The sequence below is a fragment of the Oncorhynchus gorbuscha genome, linkage group LG03, assembly GCF_021184085.1.
Source record: "Oncorhynchus gorbuscha isolate QuinsamMale2020 ecotype Even-year linkage group LG03, OgorEven_v1.0, whole genome shotgun sequence".
NCBI lineage: Eukaryota > Metazoa > Chordata > Actinopteri > Salmoniformes > Salmonidae > Oncorhynchus > Oncorhynchus gorbuscha.
This window is the reverse complement of record NC_060175.1, coordinates 41973248-41992895: the sequence shown is the minus strand read 5'-3', so window position 1 is coordinate 41992895 and position 19648 is coordinate 41973248. Positions and strand designations below refer to the sequence as shown.

At 42.3% G+C, this 19648-nt stretch overlaps 2 protein-coding genes across 5 annotated transcripts in view; one reads left to right on the top strand and one right to left on the bottom strand.

Annotated features, from left to right (window-relative positions):
- LOC124031390 (endothelin-converting enzyme 1-like) overlaps positions 1-2119 on the bottom strand; it is a 30357-nt gene extending 28238 nt beyond the window's left edge. The window contains exon 1 of the mRNA XM_046342565.1: positions 1967-2119. The gene's annotated coding sequence lies outside the window, so the exon portion shown is untranslated. The remainder of the gene's footprint in view (positions 1-1966) is intronic.
- Positions 1104-19279, top strand: LOC124031392 (alkaline phosphatase-like). 4 transcript variants are annotated; one of them, XM_046342576.1, is made up of 12 exons: positions 1104-1122; positions 5773-5895; positions 7018-7137; positions 9004-9119; positions 10817-10991; positions 11461-11636; positions 11846-11986; positions 12172-12241; positions 16831-16965; positions 17133-17324; positions 17892-18011; positions 18161-19279. In XM_046342576.1, exons 2-12 carry the CDS (start codon positions 5790-5792, stop codon positions 18424-18426), a joined length of 1617 nt encoding a protein of 538 aa, XP_046198532.1. In that variant the 5' UTR covers positions 1104-1122; positions 5773-5789; the 3' UTR covers positions 18427-19279. The 4 variants fall into 4 exon arrangements, with proteins under 4 accessions (XP_046198532.1, XP_046198531.1, XP_046198529.1 ...); XM_046342575.1 differs by lacking the exon at positions 1104-1122 and adding an exon at positions 1251-1393; XM_046342573.1 differs by lacking the exon at positions 1104-1122 and adding an exon at positions 3209-3366.
- The last annotated feature ends 369 nt before the right edge of the window (positions 19280-19648 follow it).

Sequence of the window (19648 nt, the reverse complement as noted above, 5' to 3'; positions counted from 1 at the left end):
CATACTTAGGCAGCCTGTTTTCCCACTATGGGTGTGGGTAGTTATTTTCTGTTTAATGTGTTGTTTCACCTGACAGGACTGTTTCGGTTTCGTTCGTTCACGTTGTTGTTTTTGTATTTTCAGTGTTCTATTAAAATAATTATGAACACGTACCACGCTGCACCTTGGTCCTCGCCTTCTTCCACCTACGACAATCATTACAAATGCTCACTAACATGGATATAAACACATTTGTACACAACATTTGAGTGAAATAAGCTTTTTGTGCTCATGGAAAATGTCTGTGATATTTTTATTTCAGCTCATGAAACATGAGACCAACACTTTACATGTTGCGTTTATATTTTAGTTCAGAGTAGCTCGTCCAGGAAGCGGGAGCTGTATGGTGCTCATTTAGTAAAGTTAGATGAAAGCTGAAGCAATGTCTTGGAATAATAGAAGATCACATACTGATGAATTAGTATTCTACATAACAGAACCAAATATACCTATAATAGCAAAGGATTATTACAAAGATTGGACCAGCCAGAGCCAAGAGGTTGTTAACTTCTACATAACCATTAGGCCTAGTAGCATGGCACTCAAGGCTAACTTTCACAAATTTCCTGGGGAACTGTGAAAATGAGGGCATTATAATAATTATAATCCCATTGATCCTATTAGGCACTTGTTTACTTCAGAAGCTTATTGGAGTTGTATTTTCTTTGATCTCCACACGTTAAGTGATTGCGCTACATGTTAAAACCGTAACGAAATACCCAGTCAACAATTCAAGTTCCTTAATCCTTCAACACTTGAGAAAATTGTGTAGGCCAGTGTGAACAAATTTACATGAATTGCAGCTAAACCACCCCTTATTGCGTTAGATAAATTATCTATCGCTTTATTTGCAAATCCTTGAAAATTGCATAAACCAAAACAGGTAGCAGTTGTAACCTAATTAGGGTCCATATACTTTAATAATGTACCTGGCTGTACCTACATGTAGGCTAAACTATCATGCACTGTAATCAAAGAGGCATATTGTTTTGGTTCCTTAGTAAAGTGGGACTCTTTTTTTCCGCAGGATAACTTTTTGCACATAATTGCAACCACAAATCAAGCAAAACGTTCTAAGAAAAGGTAACAAAACATTTTTATTAAGACTCGCCCATTTCTCAAATCCTGTTGTTAGAATTATAGATGACCGTCGCTTCTCACCCTGCTATTGGTCGGGAAAATGCCTTTTCAAGGGTAACTTGTAAACTCAATATTTACAGTGAAGCTTTCACCTTGTGTGGTGACACGACTGAAAATATAGTTAATGTCGTTTGTAGCGTCTATACAAACCAACAGCTGTCCGCTGAAGGCATATGAGAGGACTGCGTAGACAGATTGAGCTGAAATAATGGTGGTAAGAACCTGTTCCGTTTAAAATGTTTATTAATTACATACCATATGTTTATTACAATGCTTTTTTTGGCTGCCGTTGATGTAAACAAGTACTCTACATTTGGAACATTTGACCATCTCTGTGCGATGACCCGATGCGTAAAAAATGTATGGTGCTCAATTACAATTTTCACTGTTTACCACCATGACATGAGGTAGTGTTCAGTTGACCACATTTTAAAATACCCAAATGTGGGACAACAGGATGATTTTGCTGGACATTCGCAGTTTTGGCCTCATGATAAAATATGTTTTATTTCAGTTAAACCTCATAAGAAATGCGGTGCTGTTTTTTATGTGACAGTAACGTTATACTATGCTATAATACTTTTTTGTTCGTACACAAAAAAAATATTGTAATAAAACTAACAGGAATGGGAATAGCAGATGGACTCAGATGGTGCCTATACTAAGTAGGCCTACTATTATTCAGTTAATTATTTTATCCAAGCAATTATTTCTACTTAATTGAAATATACTGTTGAAATGTTGTAGCCTCAGTGCAGGTGAGGCCCTGCAGTAATAGCGTACTTACCTCAAACGTAAATTCAAGTCTTGCTATGTCTATTCCCCCTCAACTGCTACAGTTGTTGCAGTGGAGAGATAATCCCAGTAGTGTTTGCCGGTTCACACTGGGGTTTGTTTGTGGGGGATACTTGGAGAGAGAGGGTAGGTAGTGTTGCCTTCCTGTATGAGAGGGAGACAAGGAGGGGATTCGATTAAGCTGTCCCCGGTGTCCGGATGAGCGGAGTTAACAATGGGTGAAAAGTGATCCCATTCGTTTTGAAACCAGACTGCTCCCAGGGTTTTTCGGGTGTCCCGTTCAAAACAAACTAAAGTATGTCATGAACATGGAGTAATGACTTAGGATTCTGAGGTTTCATATGCTAAAATGTTGTTTGTTCTTCATAAGAATGCCTATGTTATCTGCCTTCCCAAGCAAAACTACATTTAAAAATCAAACATATGCCTATCCTATGGAAAATATATGTTGTGTGTTTTTGAATGATGCATCGTGCTGCCTGGTTGACATTGACAAAATGACCAGGAGGTGCAGAGTACTGTTCGAGCAGAACAACATGAGTTTTCAATAACCCTAAACACCACTTGTTGATATGTAAAGGGCGCTCCAAGCGCTTTTGCCCGGTCATATGACGGGCCATAACCCGGTGCAACCCGGTTCATTCTAATCGAACTCCCTCAATGGATTTTGTTAATGGTCACTCTGGTCTCTAGTGACATCTAAAGGACACAAAATGAACAGCAAAAATCACAGAGGAAAAATTGGTCATTTAAATAATCTAGTTTATAAACTGCTAATTATTAATTTATAGTTTATAATTCTGTAATAAACAGTTATAATACATTGGTTGAAATTGTGTGCTTATTTAGCTGCTTGCCACATAGTTACTGAGTTTATATGGCTGTACTGCAATAGACTAATAATTGTAAAAGTCAGTATAGTGCATTAAGCGCAGTCATATAATATCACAATTTGTCAAGCAACTGTTTTCACACATTTATAAACTAGGCTATAAATAAACTAATGACAGTTTATATGCTATTTATAAACCTCTATATTACGTATGTAGGCCTATAATATGTTTCAGTTCTTCACCAGCTGACAATGAACTCGGCTGATTTAAATGAACGTCAAGTTGGAATACAAATCATTTTGAGTAGCCTAGATGCAACAATGAAACAGGTCGACAGGCGGCACTCAAGATCCAGCTCTTCATATTATGGTGTCATTATTTATAGCGTGGTTCTCACCATCGAGGTGAAATACCGACCGCTGTTCTCAGCCGTCCAGACAGAGCAGATAGGCTTATAAAAGGATGGTCAAAAGATCCTCAAGAACACACATGAAAAGGTGAACGTGCTTTGTCAACGGACAGAAGTGTTTTTGCTACAGAAGCTTAAATAGATCCCGCAGTAAGTTTATTCCTTTAACATTTTGCACTAATAGACTTTGGAATATCAAGAGATGTCAATGGTTATTCGCGTACAGGCTATTTTGAAAATATGAAAACACAATATTGCAATTGGCTGCATTGTCAGGAAAATCGCTGCAATAAACAATCCGCTACATAGATTCATGGCGTGTATCGCTTTCCATCTTCTTTAAGCCATATTACGCTATAATGTAGCTGTTCTGTACGTTTTTGTGATTGCAGATTCTTGTAGGTAGAAGTCAACTTTCCAACACGTGATTGAGCATCAACATAACAATAGCAATACGTTCCTTCCTTTTGGTAAAAAAAACAAACATTTTTTATTAGCGTTTGCACCAATATCTGATTTCGGGATTTTAGAGATTGTGATGATTGTTTGCAAGTTTTCACATCGCCAGACGAAATCACGTATCTAGATATACAGACAATTTAATTCATTTTGGTTGGTATCGTATGCTGTTGGATGTTCATTTTCAACATTATAAAGGTCAACTAGTAGTGAGTGCTCAACAATAGTAAAATAACTAATACACTGTGTTGCACAATACCTCAATTGGTTGGACACGCTCACCTTTTACAGGTAAACAGATAAAAAAAATACATGGCAAGCCTTTGTTCTTTTCAGGTTTTATTTGAACCAATTGCAAATATTAGACAGTCATTGCTCCCTAGACATGGCCATACTTATCTTCCAAGGTGATTTATGTTTGACCTGACACCAATGGAGTGGAATGTGTAGCATATGCTTAGGAGAGGATGATATCATCTCATCTACAATTTCTCCTGTACATGTCTTATCTAATGACTGAATGAATAACTCATTGTATGGTCTTGTGCAGATATTCATGGAGCCTTTATAAGCTATACAGGCATTACATCTTATCATCACCTCAACAAGGCAATGGCAGTTCAGAGGGGAAAATAATGCCAATGCTAGAGACACTGAGACATTAACAATATCACCATAGATATTCTGTATTTTATTTTTATTGAACCTTTATTTAACTAGGCAAGCCGGTTAAGAACAAATTGTTATTTACAATGATGGCCTACCCCGGCTAAACCCTCCCCTAACCCAGACAACACAGGTCCAATTGTGCGCCGTCCTATGGGACTCCCGATCACGGCTTGTGGTGATACAGCCCGGGATCGAACCAGTAGCAGTGTACAGCATACCCTAGGATAATTCCAGAACCTAGAGTTTTTGAAAGAAAACGATCAAAACATGCCATTTGGAACACAACATTGATTGAACTGGATTTATTCATTCTTCTTCTATCACATTTTGGAGGGCTAAAGTCATCTGTTTGGAAGAATGTGTCTGAGGTCAGTGTTATCCCAGAATGGAGGAGCCTGTGTCACTGAGCCCTGAGCTCACCAACATTATTAAACCTAATCCCAGATCCACTCAAACAGATTGAACCCTGCACAGGGACTCACCCCCTAGAGCTCAGGTACTGAGCTGGCAGGTGAAACTGGAAACATCTGTCTTTCTTTTTATATACGAATTCCAACCTGGACACTTTTCCTCCTTGACACCATGGGCCGAGATGGACTCTCGATGGCGGTGACCCTCTTTTTCTCTGGCATTCTCCTGGTGGCCGTCCTGGCACTGCTCTGCTATTTCACCTGCAGGCTGGCTAGTGTGATGCCGATTGGTGGGCCCAACCACTTCTGAGCTTCACTCAGAGGATAGACCTGCGTCTGTGGCACGGTAAAACCTCTCCTCTCCTTAGAGACCAGCTAGCAGATTTGTATGAGCTCAACTTTAGCATATTTTACCCACATTTTGTAGGACTTGCGTTGTCTGCGTTGTCTGTTTTAATATCAAAGTAACAGGACTCAATCACACACAGTTTCAAGACTTTGTGAAATACCATTTTCTTTCAAGCACATAATGCTTATTTAGAGCATGTGTAAAAATTATTTTTTTCAAACTCTCTTCTTTATAAACTCTAAACCTAATTTAATAATGTTCTTTCATTTACTTATGGGTGGAAGTGTCCAGTCAATCAATTGGTGTTAATCGGCTTTGTTATGGCTGTTAAGTCTCTCTGTGCTATGACCCACAATCCCATTAAAGTGACCTTGACCACAGCACAAAAGAGAGACAGGGGAGGGACTGGGGAGGGACTGGGGAGGGACTGGGGAAGGAAGGGGGGGTATAATAATATATTAAAGGCTGGCTAACCAGAGCCTTTGGGGCCGGGTTGGGACTACATTACCACAATACCACTGTTTATTTTCACTGTGAAGGCCTAAGTTGAAACTTACCTGCTCCCCCCTTCTTTGTTGCACTTTACAGCAAACTCATCGACTTTATTTCTGTGAATCAACATAATTTTGTGTGTTCTTTCATCAGCACTGATTTCTCCTTATTTTCCAGACTCACTCTAGTTTGGGATGTGGTATGTGACGGTAGTCCCAGGTAACGCTACGACCATGACATTTTTTCTCATCATCTGCTCATGTCTGGCCTGGGGAGGCCTGGGGAAGCCTCAGTTTCCTGGTGAGACACAAACCCGTCAATAAATGTAATGTCTTGTAACAGCATCCAACTGTTTGACTGAAATCCTTCAGAAAGAGCTAAGAGGGAACACATACTAACTGTTTCTCTCCCCCTTCTACCTGAAGTGTGCACTTGTTCAATCCTGCTCATAGATTTGAAAGGAAATGGATTCATTTAGGAAATGGGGTGAAGAGTCACTCTAGCGCATGCTTATACCAATCCAATGTTTGAGGAGTGAATGAGTGCACACTTCAGGGAGAAGGAAGTGAAACAAAATTGGGCTTTGATTTATTGGAGATGTGCAGAAGTCTCCAAATGCTCTTATGAAGGAAGTGCTACTTTTCTGTGGTTTATTGCGTCTTGTTTAGAATAACACGGCTCGTTAGGGTTCTAACTGTCAGTCTATTTACCCAGCTGAACAAAGTTCACACTGTATTTACAGTATGGCAAGTGAACCTCTGTTTTCTTAGTCCTCTCTACAAAATGACCAGAATATTTTAGCTCCTGAAAGACTATGTACAGATCAGGAGAGGTTCACAAAATGGATTCCAGATGTATAATATTTCTACCCATACAGTAAGAAAATGATGTTCCGTCTTGTAACATGTGTGTGCAGTTCTAGGCTATAGTAGGCAACATGTGATTTCAGAAATAAGAAGCCTATGGAGTTGTCAGAGATTCTATGGTTGCCAGAGCCTATAGAACGTGTCATTATTAATACAGACAGTACATGTGTATGTGCTTATAGTCATCCTGTTGGTTCTTTGTTTTTATTGTCCAAACTTAGTCATATTATATGTCATGCTGAGACTTGAAAACAGTAAAGCAATAAGTTACTCACAAAGGAATTTTGTCATCTCCTGGGGGTAAAGCATTAATTAGAAAGGTTATAACTAGGTTATGAAATACAAGTTAATAAGTTATAGATGACTTCTATCTTTTCTGTGTTTATCAACTTTTTGTCCATTAAAAAATGCTTCCATGGATAAACCTCAAAGTGTATTTTATTTAATTTGGGCATATTCCGTCCCACTTGTCCCACTACTTTCACAGTTGTTCCAGATCACTTTCACTGGCCTCTTTTCCTCCTCATTAAAAACTAAAACTACCTCCGCGTTGCAGACCAAGAGAAAGATCCCCTGTTCTGGAACACATGGGCCCAGCATACTTTGAAGAATGCCCTCACACTTCAGAAGCTCAACCAAAACACTGCAAAGAACCTCATCCTCTTCCTTGGTGATGGTAAGCCATGATTGCAGGAGCCTATTTCAATCCATGAGTATGTGCCATACTGTATGATAAAGTGAAGTCTTAACACAATGTAACACACTCAAAGAGCTTATGTGCCGCATACTGATTTAATATTTTTATGCAGTTCTAGATTATCTTTCCTAGTGGTTGTAGTAGAAAACGAGTATGTCCTCCTCATCAATCCATAGCCATTTTTATCAAAACATTCTGGTGGACTGATACAGACAGTATAATCCAGTCAAAAGTAAATAGAATATCACACTTTCAAAATCTGATGTTGAGTATGTTAGCCATCAAGCATTTCACAAACATGCTGCCAATGCCAATAGATAACTTGGCTGCTGCTTTGTGTTATGTTGCGGTATGTAGTGACCCATTATACTGTGTACCCCAAAGGACCTTAACTGTCCATGTTTTTAGATGCAGCTGTATACAGTGCACATTTCTCTGTCATGTATGACTACCATGCTTAAAAAAGTAATGCTGAATAAAGTGGACATGTACGTCAGTTCACATCCTCTACCAAATCATCCATTTTGATACCAAAACTACCGTTCAAAAGTTTGGGGTCACAGAAATGTCCTTGTTTTTGAAAGAAAAGCAACTTTTTTGTCCATTAAAATAACATCAAATTGATCAGAAATATAGTGTAGACATTGTTAATGTTATAAATGACTATTGTAGCTGGAAACGGCTGTTTTTTAAAAATGGCATATCTACATAGATGTACAGAGGCCCATTATCAGCAACCATCACTCCTGTGTTCCAATGGCACGTTGTGTTAGCTAATCCAAGTTTATCCTTTTAAAAGGCCAATTGATGATTAGAAAACCCTTTTGCAATTATGTTAGCACAGCTGAAAACTGTTGTGCTGATTAAAGAGGCAATGAAACTGGCCTTCTTTAGAATAGTTGAGTATCTGGAGCATCAACATTTGTGGGTTTGATTACAGGCTCAAAATGGCCAGAAACAAATAACTTTCTTCTGAAACTTGTCAGTCTATTCTTGTTCTAAGAAATGAAGGTTATTCCATGCGAGAAATTGAAGATCTCGTACAGCGCTGTGTACTAGTCCCTTCACAGAACAGCGCAAACTGGCTCTAACCAGAATAGAAAGAGGAGTGGAAGGCGGTGCACAACTGAGCAAGAGGACAAGTACATTAGAGTGTCTAGTTTGAGAAACAGACAAGTCCTCAACTGGCAACTTCATTAAATAGTATCCACAAAACACCAGTCTCAACAGCAACAGAACTTCAGTTTCTTGGAAATTTCTCGCATGGAATAGCCTTCATTTCTCAGAACAAGAATAGACTGACGAGTTTCAGTAGAAAGTTAACATTTTCTTTCCATTTTGAGCCTGTAATCGAACCCACAAATGCTGATGCTCCAGATACTCAACTATTCTAAAGAAGGCCAGTTTAATTGCTTCTTTAATAAGAACAACAATTTTCCGCTGTGGTAACATACAATGTCTACACTGCATTTCTGATCAATTTGACATTATTTTAATAAACAAAAAGATAGCTTTTCTTTTAAAAAACAAGGACATTTCTAAGTGACCCCAAACTTTTGAACGGTAGTGTATATGAAAACTAAGGGAAAAATAGATGGTCAACTCTAAAAATATCATTCTCGTTGACTTGTGAAAAGGCAGATCTCAAGTAAAAGGGGGTTCTTTTCACCAAATTTATAGGTGTCTGTTTAGTGGAAAGAGCAGCTGCTGTGAAAAGCGAGCACAGAACAATGTTAACCAGATGGAAAACTAAAAGGTGTTAATGCATGAGATGGAAAGGCTCTGAGTCTCTTAAATAGATTGATACCCTAACAGAGAGAGTGCCACTTTGCTTTTGTTGTGTAGGAATGGGCATTCCCACAGTGACTGCAGCACGAATACTGAAGGGGCAGCTGAGCGGACAGAGTGGAGAGGAGACCCAGCTGGAGATGGACAAGTTCCCCTTTGTGGCGCTTTCCAAGGTCTGACCTGGTCTGTTATCATATAGAAGCGCTAGAAAATAGCATGCAACATTGATCTGTAAGTAAAGGGACAGTTCACCCAAATTACACAATGACAGATTGGTTTCCTTACCCTCTAAGCAGTCTATGGAAAAGTTATGGCAGAAAGCCATGCTTTGGTTTATTTATTTTATTTATTTTTATTGTACCTTTATTTAACTAGGCAAGTCAGTTAAGAACAAATTCTTATTTTCAATGATGGCCTAGGAACAGTGGGTTAACTGCCTGTTCAGGGGCAGAACGACAGATTTGTACCTTGTCAGCTCGGGGGTGGATTTTTTTGCGCATCATTTCCAAAGCATCCAAAATAATTAAAAATCTATTTTGAAGTTCAACAAAGTCTCTTATAGATGATTTTAACATAGATTTGAATATCGGTCCCATGACTTGAATGGGATTTGTGCCACAAATGCTAAAACGTTAGCATGTAGAAACAGTGACAGGGAAACTAAACAAAAGCATGGATTGAATTCATACCTTGTCCATAGACCTTTTACAGGGTAAGGAAACCAATGCGTCATTTTCTAATTTGGGTGAACTATCCCTCAATGAATTCTGCACCAGCAGCAAGATACAAGGCCACATATGGTCTACGTCAGTGGTCCAACCGGTCAATCGTAATCGACTTGTCGATCTCCAAGGCCTTCCTCATCGATCACCAAACATGTCTGTAAAAAAACAAAACAATGATAAAGCCTTGCTTTCCAATTTTTAATCATATTTTTTTGTGCTGTTGGCTGTAGGTTGACTTGATTCAGCAGTGCTAGCGCCAGGAAGGCAAAGTATTCCCATTTTGAACCAGTTCAGAAAGTAGAACTATGCCTACCCGACAGGCTCAGAGAGCAAATTAAGTGTACCTACAGGTCTACCGCTGGCCAATCAGATAGCTCCGATCACCATGTCTGCACAGTTTCCTCATAGACTGTAAAACAAATCTTAGAGCGCACAACAAAGTTCATACTGGGAGGTTTCACAAATGTTAAACCATGACCAGAGAGAGACTCAACGAATACAGCAAAGAGCTGCTGCTTTTATGATTCAGTTCATGTTTAAATTGTTATTCAGCACTGTCAATGCTTTTGTTCAACACTTTTATAAGCCATAATATGCATGTTCTCCCTACTTCTAGTCACGCTACAACCAGCACTGCAGCCGCAATGAATGACAATAGAAAAGTGTTTCGATGAGCTTGCATCGGCTTGTCTCTCGAGTAATATTTCACTTCATCTGGGCATTGGGTTAACAACATGAATTGTTGCATGAGGCAGAAATAATTCAGTGCAACTTGAGTTTCACAATCAGCTGGTTAATAGGCTTACGCTTTTTAAGTCATGTTTAAAAATCAGAACGGTAGATCTCGGCTTGCATTTTACTTTGACTCGGAAAGTGAGCTTGGTTGGTGACCACTAGTGTATGGTGTACGATATGATGTGTTATTATGTTACATACTTGTCAAGAAGCCAGACATAATGTAACTACTGTATCTGCACTGTTAATGGATCAGCAAATTCCACACATTATTTATCATGTAATTACACAACAGTGCATTTAGTATGAAGATGTTTGGAGGGGGTGTATAACACCAGCACGTCATGCACAGCAATGACTCCTACTACAATTCTATGTAATTGACACATGGTACTGCCCTGTCTCTGCAGACGTATAACACCAATGCCCAGGTAGCAGATAGTGCAGGCACGGCCACAGCATACCTCTGTGGGGTGAAGGCCAACGAGGGCACTGTGGGCGTGAGTGCAGCTGCTGTCCGTTCCCAGTGCAACACCACACAGGGTAATGAGGTCACCTCCATCCTAAAATGGGCCAAGGAAGCAGGTACAGTGTCATCATAACATGTTTATTCACAGTACCTCCCCACACCAGATCTACTAAGGTTTATTTGGCCATCCTGGGAAAAGCAGTGGAGACACAGCATGATAACATTGTAAACGTACTGTAGGCATGCATTGATGTCAATGGGGAGTTTATAGCTACAGATGATCAGGGATCCAATAATTTCCCAGAGACCAGACCAGGCAGGCTGTGACCTTATGACCTGAGCTCTTCACATAACACAGAAATAGATACTTCACATAATCACCTCAGGAACAGACATTAGCTCTTTAGTTGCTGACCCACTTAATCGCAGTGGAGATATTTATACACCACAATTATCTGTCTGATATAGTAATTACTTTTAGAATTTCCAGATTCTTTGGATCAATTGGTTGACTTCTGATGTAGCAGACTATTGCACAGAATCCAAGCAACACGTTCGAAAACTGTTTGTGTGTTTGTCACCCAGGCAAGTCGGTGGGAATAGTCACAACAACGCGTGTGAACCATGCCACCCCCAGCGCAGCCTACGCTCACTGTGTGGACAGGGACTGGTTCTCTGATGGCGAGATGCCCGCTGAGGCAGTACAGGCGGGCTGCAAGGACATCGCCAGGCAGCTCTTTGAGAACATTCCCAACATTGATGTGAGTCACAGTGTATAATATGGATCCTGATATTACAGAAAACATCCAGTTATCCTGCATGCAAACTGCGTCCATTGTTCAGCCAGTAATATTGAGCAACTTTCACCTGTAATGTTACGACTCACAGATAGTAAATCCTCTCCGAATTATTCTTGCTTTGTATTCCATAGAGATAAATCAAATGTTTTATCTCTATAATGTATGTCTAGGTGATTATGGGAGGAGGGAGGAAGTACATGTTCCCCAAAAACCAGTCAGATGTGGAGTATCCTGGAGATAAGAAACATTTTGGTACCCGCAAAGATGGAAGGAACTTGGTGGAGGAGTGGACTAACAGAATGAAAAACAAGGTCAGCTCCTCCGTCTTAGTCCGTCTTTCACTCCTCTTTACCATGTCCTGCTGCTTCCTCCATGTTCGTCTCTCAGTCCTCCTCCTTTCTCTTTTTTCTTATCAAGGACATTTGAATAGTTTTAAGTTGTCGCATGTTTAGATCAATCCTATATGATATATTGTTTTCTTTTTTTAAATGAACAGAAAGCCCAGTATGTATGGAACAAGAGAGAACTTCTATCAGTAAATCCTAATAATGTGGATTACATTTTGGGTGAGTTCTTTTTTTATTATTATTGTTGGTTGTACACTAAACAAAATATCAACGTAACATGTAAAGTGTTGGTCCCATGTTTCATGAGCTGAAATAAAATATTTAAAAAATGTTCCATACATACAAAAAAATTATTTCTCTCAAATGTTTTGCACAAATTTGTTTACATCCCTGTTGTTAGTGAGCATTTCTCCTTTGCCAAGATAATCCATCCACCTGACAGGTGTGGCATATCAAGAATCTGATTTAACAGCATTATCATTACACAGGTGCACCGTGTGCTGGGGACAACAAAAGGCCACTCTAAAATGTGCAGTTTTGTCACACAACTCAATGCCACAGATGTCTCAAGTTTTGGGACTGCGTGCAATTTGAATGTCCACCAGAGTTGTTGCCAGAGAATTCAATGTTCATTTCTCTTCCATTCATCCTCCGTCATCACCTCATGTTTCAGCATGATAGGATCTGTACACAATTCCCGGAAGCTGAAAATGTTCCAGTTCTTCCATGTCCTACATACTCACCAGACATATATATATATTTTATTTAACCTTTATTTAACTAGGCAAGTCAGTTAATTAAGAACAAATTCTTATTTACAATGACGGCCTACACCGGTATCTGTGGTATCTGTGACCAACAAATGCATACACTACCGGTCAAAAGTTTAAGAACATCTCCAGGCTGTGTAAGGGCTATTTTACCAAGAAGGAGAGTGATGGAGTGCTGTATCAGATGACCTGGGCTCCACAATCCCCCGACCTCAACCAAACTGAGATGGTTGGAGATGAGTCGGACCGCAAAGTGAAGGAAAAGCAGCCAACAAGTGCTCAGCATATGTAGAACTTCTTCAAGACGGTTGGAAAAGCATTCCAGGTGAAGCTGGTTGAGAGAATGCCAAGAGTGTGCCCAGATGTTCCATGAACGCCCTCCAGACTCTCGAAGTGAACTGGGGACCTCGATCAGACAGTATATCCTCAAGGCACCCCGTAGTTGCCGGAAGACGTGTGTAACAAGGCCTCCGCAGTCTGTAGGGCCGTAGGGAGACCGGGCAGAGGGAGGAGATGTCAGGACTTAGAGAAACGATCCACAACGACCAGGATCGTGGTGTTTCCCTGTGAGGGAGGAAGATCGGTCAGAAAATCCACCGACATGTTTGACCAAGGCCGTTGTGGAACGGGTAAGGGATGTAGCTTACCTCTGGGCAGGTGTCTAGGAGCCTTACACTGGGCACACACCGAGCAGGAGGAAACATAAACCCTCATGTCCTTTGCCAAGGGAGGCCAACAGTACTTCCCACTTAGACAGCGCACCGTCCGACTGATCCCCGGATGACCAGAGGAGGGTGACGTGTGGGCCCAATAGATCAACTGAGCACGGACAGCAGACGGAACGTACAGATGTCCAACGGGACACTGGAGGGGAGTGGGCTCTGTACGTAACGCCTGCTCAATGTCCGCGTCCAGCTCCCACACGACCGGCACTACCAGGCAGGAGGACGGGAGAATGGGAGTCTGATCCATGGGCCGCTCCTATGTGTCATACAGTCGGGACAGTGCGTCTGTCTTCACATTTTGGGAACCTGGTCTGTAGGATAAGGTAAACACAAAACAGGTGAAGAACATGGCCCACCTTGCCTGATGAGGATTCAGTCTCCTCGCTGCCCGGATGTACTCCAGGATGTGGTGGTCAGTCCAGATGAGAAAAGGATGTTTAGCTCCCTCAAGCCAATGTCTCCACTCCCTCAAAGCCTTAACCACCGCCAACAGCTCCTGGTCCCCCACATCATAGTTCCGCTCCGTCGGGCTGAGCTTCTACGAGAAGAAAGCACAGGGGCGGAGCTTCGGTGGCGTACCCAAGCACTGAGAGAGCACGGCTCCTATCCCAGCCTCGGACGCGGATGGACCAGCACGGGAGGTAAACAAAGCCCTTAGGTTACCAAAAGCCCTGTCCGCCTCAGCTGACCATTGCAAACATACAGGACCCCCCTTCAGCAGTGAGGTAATGGGAGCTGCCACCTGGCCAAAACCCCAGATAAATCTCCGATAGTAATTGGCAAACCCTAAAAACGGCTGCACTGATGAGAGTTGGCCAATTACGCACGGCTGAAATGCGGTCACTCTCCATCTCCACCCCTGAGGTCAAAATGCGATAGCCTAGGAAGGAGACGGCCTGCTGAAAGAACAGGCATTTCTCAGCCTTGACATACAGGTCATGCTCCAACAGTCGTCCAAGCACCAAGCTCACCAGGGACACATGCTCGGCGCGTGTAGCGGAATACATCAGAATGTCATCGATATACACGACTACAAACTGCCCGTGCAGGTCCCTGAAAATCTTGTCTACAAAGGATTGGAAGACTGATGGAGCATTCAACAACCTGTACAGCGTGACGAGGTACTAATGCCCTGAGGTGGTACTGAACGCTGTCTTCCACTCGTCTCCCTTCCGGATACGCACCAGGTTGTAAGCGCTCCTGAGATCCAGTTTAGTGAAGAAGTGCGCCCCGTGCATTGACTCAATCACCGTGGCGATGAGAGGTAGCGGGTAACTGTACTTCACCGTGATTTGATTTAGACCTCAATAGTCAATGCACAGGTGCAGATCTCCCTCCTTCTTCTTCACAAAAAAAGAAACTCGAGGAGGCAGGTGAAGTGGAGGACCGAATGTACCCCTGACGCAGTGATTCAGAGACATATGTCTCCATAGCCACCGTCTCCGCTTGTGACAGGGGATACACGTGACTCCTGGGAAGTGCGGCGTTTACGAGGAGATTTATCGCACAGTCGCCCCGTCGAAGGGGTGGTAATTGAGTCGCCTTCTTTTTGGAGACTGCGAGAGCCAAATCGGCATATTCAGGGGGGATGCGCACGGTGGAGACCTGGTCTGGACTTTCCACCGTGGTAGCACCAACGGAAACCCCTACATACCTCCCCAAGCACTCTCGCGACCACCCCGTGAGAGCCTTCTGTTGCCATGAAATAGTGGGTTCATGACGAGCTAACCAGGGAAGGCCTAGTACCACGGGAAACGTAGGAGAGTCAATGAGTAAGAGACGGATTCTCTCCTCGTGACCCCCCTGCGTCACCATGCCCAGGGAGATTGTGGCTTCCCTAATTAACCCGAACCCTAATGGTCGACTATCCAGAGCGTGTACCGGGAAGGGTCTAACCACAGGAACAATGAGGATACCTAACCTATGGGCGAATGCTCTGTCGATATCATTCCCAGCCACGCCTGAATCGACGAGCGCCTTATGCTGGGAATGCGGGGAAAATCCAGGGAAAAAAACATGCACAAAAAGGTGGACAACAGAGGGCTCTGGATGAGAGTGGTGCAGACTCACCTGGGGTGATGCCAGAGAGCCCTGCCTGCTGCCTCAACTCCCAGAGGCACCAACCCGGCACCGACCGTCAGTGTGCCCTCTGCAGCCAAATCAAATCAAATGTATTTATATAGCCCTTCGTACATCAGCTGATATCTCAAAGTGCTGTACAGAAACCCAGTCTAAAACCCCAAACAGCAAGCAATGCAAGTGTAGAAGCACGGTGACTAGGAAAAACTCCCTAGAAAGGCCAAAACCTAGGAAGATGGTGCACGTGAAGGCCCCTCCTTCGGCCTCCCTGAGCGCAGCCCCTCCCAGCTCCATTGGTACCGGAGCGGTGGTACTGGAAGATGGAACTGACATCCGCGGGTGACCAGCAGGTTATCCAACCGAATGGACAGATCCACCAACACCCGACGGACATCCTCGCGCAGGCTGCATCGGTAGTGGTCAATGAGGGCCCTGTCGTTCCATCCTGCTTCGGTGGCCAAGGTACGGAATTCCAGGGCGAACTCCTGGGCGCTCCTCGTCCCCTGCCTCAGATGGAAGAGACGTTCATCCGCCGCTCTATCCTTGGGCGGATGGTCTAAGACTGCCCGGAAGCCGCGAGTGAACTCATGAATTATCGGACACTTCTGCAGAAGTCGTGACACAGCTCATTGGCAACTACCTGCTGTAATCGAAATGCAGTATCAATGCAGTACTGTAGAATTGACTGTATTATAATGTTTAAAAAATAAATGCTACCGTAATCATAATGAATCAATGAAATTCATTGAGGGGACATAGGATTTACATTTCACAGTATTTTACTGTAATTACATGGGATTGGTGCAAGCAGGTTGGCTGCTAAGTAATGTGTTTACACATACAGCATATCATTTCATATTTTGAGTTTGCACAAACTGGCAGCGATTACATGGCAAAACAGAGCAAAAATATATGGCAAAATGCTCAACCATAAAGGTTTAAGACTTGCTGCCACTCCAATCTGTCCCCTACACATGTTTTATTAATATCACACTACTACCGCATACCAGTTAAATTGGTACAGCATTCTCACTAACAGGTGCAACAAATATAACCTCTTACAAGGTAAGCCTCAAAATATGTTAATGAGCTAGAAACAACAATACCATGTACACACCAGTTGATAATACCCAATTAGAGTTACAGTATAAATAGACTGTTTTCTGATACAGTGCATGTTGATCACTGTTAATCATCTTCTCAGTGTTAAACCGAGCTTCCTGTGTTAATACAGGTCTGTTTGAGCCGGGAGATCTGCCCTACAACCTGGAGAGAAACACTGAGACAGATCCTTCCCTGACAGAGATGGTGGAGGTGGCCATCAAGATCCTGAGGAAAAACCCCAGGGGATTCTACCTGCTGGTGGAGGGTGAGTGTTTTGTCACATTTACTCTGTAAATATGTGTTGCATCAGGTGAATCATTTATATAATGTGAATGTAACATTTGCACAGCTGAGGCTGCTTTGCCAATGCTGATGCTAGATTTTCTCATCTGCATGAGAGAGAGAGAGGTTAACCGGGCTGTGCGTTGGCAGGGGGGCGCATCGACCACGGACATCATGAGGGCAAAGCCAAGCAGGCCCTACATGAGGCAGTGGAGATGGACCGGGCCATCGGCCGTGCCGGCCTCATAACCAGCATCTATGACACAATGACTGTCGTCACTGCTGACCACTCTCACATGTTCAACTTCGGCGGCTACACACCAAGAGGGAACACCATTTTTGGTGAGTAATGAATGATTTTACAACCATGGATTGTTTGTAGACACACTGTATCAGTCATCTGGGTATTCTATGCATAGTCACTTTAATAGCTCTACCTACATGTACCTACTACCTCAATTACCTCGACTAACCGGTGACCCCGCACATTGACTCTGTACTGGTACCCCCCCTGTATATAGTCTCCACATTGACTCTGTACTGGTACCCCCATGTATATAGTCTCCACATTGACTCTGTACTGGTACCCCCCTGTATATAGCCTCCACATTGACTCTGCACTGGTACCCCATGTATATAGTCTCCACATTGACTCTGTACTGGTACCCCATGTATATAGTCTCGCTATTGTTATTATACTGCTGCTCTATAACTACTTGTTACTTTTAATTCTTATTCATATTTTTTGAAGCGCATTGTTGGTTAGGGACTTGTAAGTAAGCATTTCACTGTAAGGTCTACTACGCCTGATGTATTCGGTGCATGTGACAAATACAATTTGATTTGATTCACTTTGTTTCACAATGGATCGTGATGGAGGTGGGGTATTATTTTCCTCTCTGTCTACAGGACTGGCTCCCATGTTGAGTGATGTGGACCAGAAACCCTTTACCGCCATCTTATATGGGAACGGACCAGGGTTCAAAGTTATCAACGGTCTGAGAGAGAATGTCTCCACCCTTGACTATCGTAAGTGAAGTCTTACCGTCATTGACATAGTGCCATTTTGACAGTCCTCTGTCATAGAGAACACCACGTGGTCTTTGGTATGCCAGAAATCATCCATCTGATCTATTTCTACTTCCCTTTCTCTCTCTCAACCCCGCCCCTCTCTCCAGAGGGAACTAACTACCAAGCCCAGTCTGCGGTGCCGCTGCGTATGGAGACTCATGGAGGAGAGGATGTGGCTGTGTTTGCTAAGGGCCCCATGGCTCATCTGCTGCACGGTGTCCACGAGCAGAACTACATTCCCCATGTCATGGCCTATGCTGCCTGCATCGGCCAGAACAGAGACCACTGCATGTCATCCGGTGGAGCCTCTAGTCTCAGCCCTGCTCTGCCCAGCCTGGCAGCTCTCCTCACGCTCACCCGCCTCCTCTGCTGACCTTTCACCCCAACCCCCCTCCTGCACCCCACAGCCCCCTCCTCTCCTTATACATGTAATACTCCCACAACCTTTTTCCTGTTGTAATGTGGATCTTTTTGTGTGGGGATGTTCTATCGTTGATTTAAAAAGAATAATGTCCAGTTGAATGACTTTGGGACCACTGTAAGGGCATTTAAAGATGAGTGTTTTGAGCGTTGGTGACGTTCAACCAGATTCAGTTTTAGAGTAAATAGGAGGATATCACTTTCACTCTACTGTAACATATAGGATAGGTTGTGTTACTCAACTTTGGCATTGTTCATCATTCTGGTAACACCAAAACTATTTCAAGAGTTCTGTCATATCAGTGGGTTTAACAGAAGGGTATCACTCTTCTGATATCAATTATTGTATGGAATAAATGACCTCCCAGTATTAATGATAAAGCAATGTGGCTGCCCACCTATTTGTTTTCTGTCAATTGTATGACTTTGGATTAATCAACTTTTTAAAGAAACCATTACTTTTTAGAAACCTACTGTAAAGGGATCGATTTTTATATGAATATTTTATTTCCGCTCCCTCGACCTAAACAGAAGACAAACAGTAAACAGAATCTACCTCATCATTTTTTTTTTTTGGGGGGGGGGGGGGGTGAAAACATTGCAATGAGGAAAGTAGAGGCTATATTTGAATGTATAGTTTAAACTTTTTTTATTATTGAAATGGTATGTAATTCCGTGTTTTTTGTACATACTTCCCGAAGGCATTGAATGAAAAGAGTCAGAAACACACCCACCAGTATTTCCAAAAACAGAAGTTGTGGCAAGATCCCTTAGCCAATAAAGGAAGTCCTGTTGGTTTTTCATAAGATGTTGTCATAACATTATTGGTGTGTGTACTTGTGTGTACTTGGTGTGTGTACTTGGTGTGTGTACTGTCAATGGGAAGGAAAAGGGGATACGTGTAGTTGTCAGTTGCAGAACTGAATGCATTCAACCGAAATGTGTCTTCTGCATTTTACCCAACCCCTCTCAAATAGTAGAGATAATGTCAGTTTGCTTAGAACTGATTGTGGTTGCACTTTGCATTCTGGAAACCATTTGGAATGGAATAGAACAAATTTGTAGTTTCATTAAGAAATGTGTAATGGAACACAAATCAATTGATTCAATGTTTATATTAGAATGTTTCATATATCTTATCAAAAGTAGGATTTATGAAAATAAAACATATAGTG

Excerpts from the sequence above, each read along its gene's own strand:
- LOC124031392 (XM_046342576.1), top strand. The coding sequence starts at position 5,790 with ATGTGGTATGTGACGGTAGTCCCAGGTAACGCTACGACCATGACATTT. Across the intron at positions 17,325-17,891 it reads AAGAGGGAACACCATTTTTG|GACTGGCTCCCATGTTGAGT; the intron begins GTGAGTAATGAA and ends CTCTGTCTACAG. Across the intron at positions 18,012-18,160 it reads TGTCTCCACCCTTGACTATC|AGGGAACTAACTACCAAGCC; the intron begins GTAAGTGAAGTC and ends CCCTCTCTCCAG.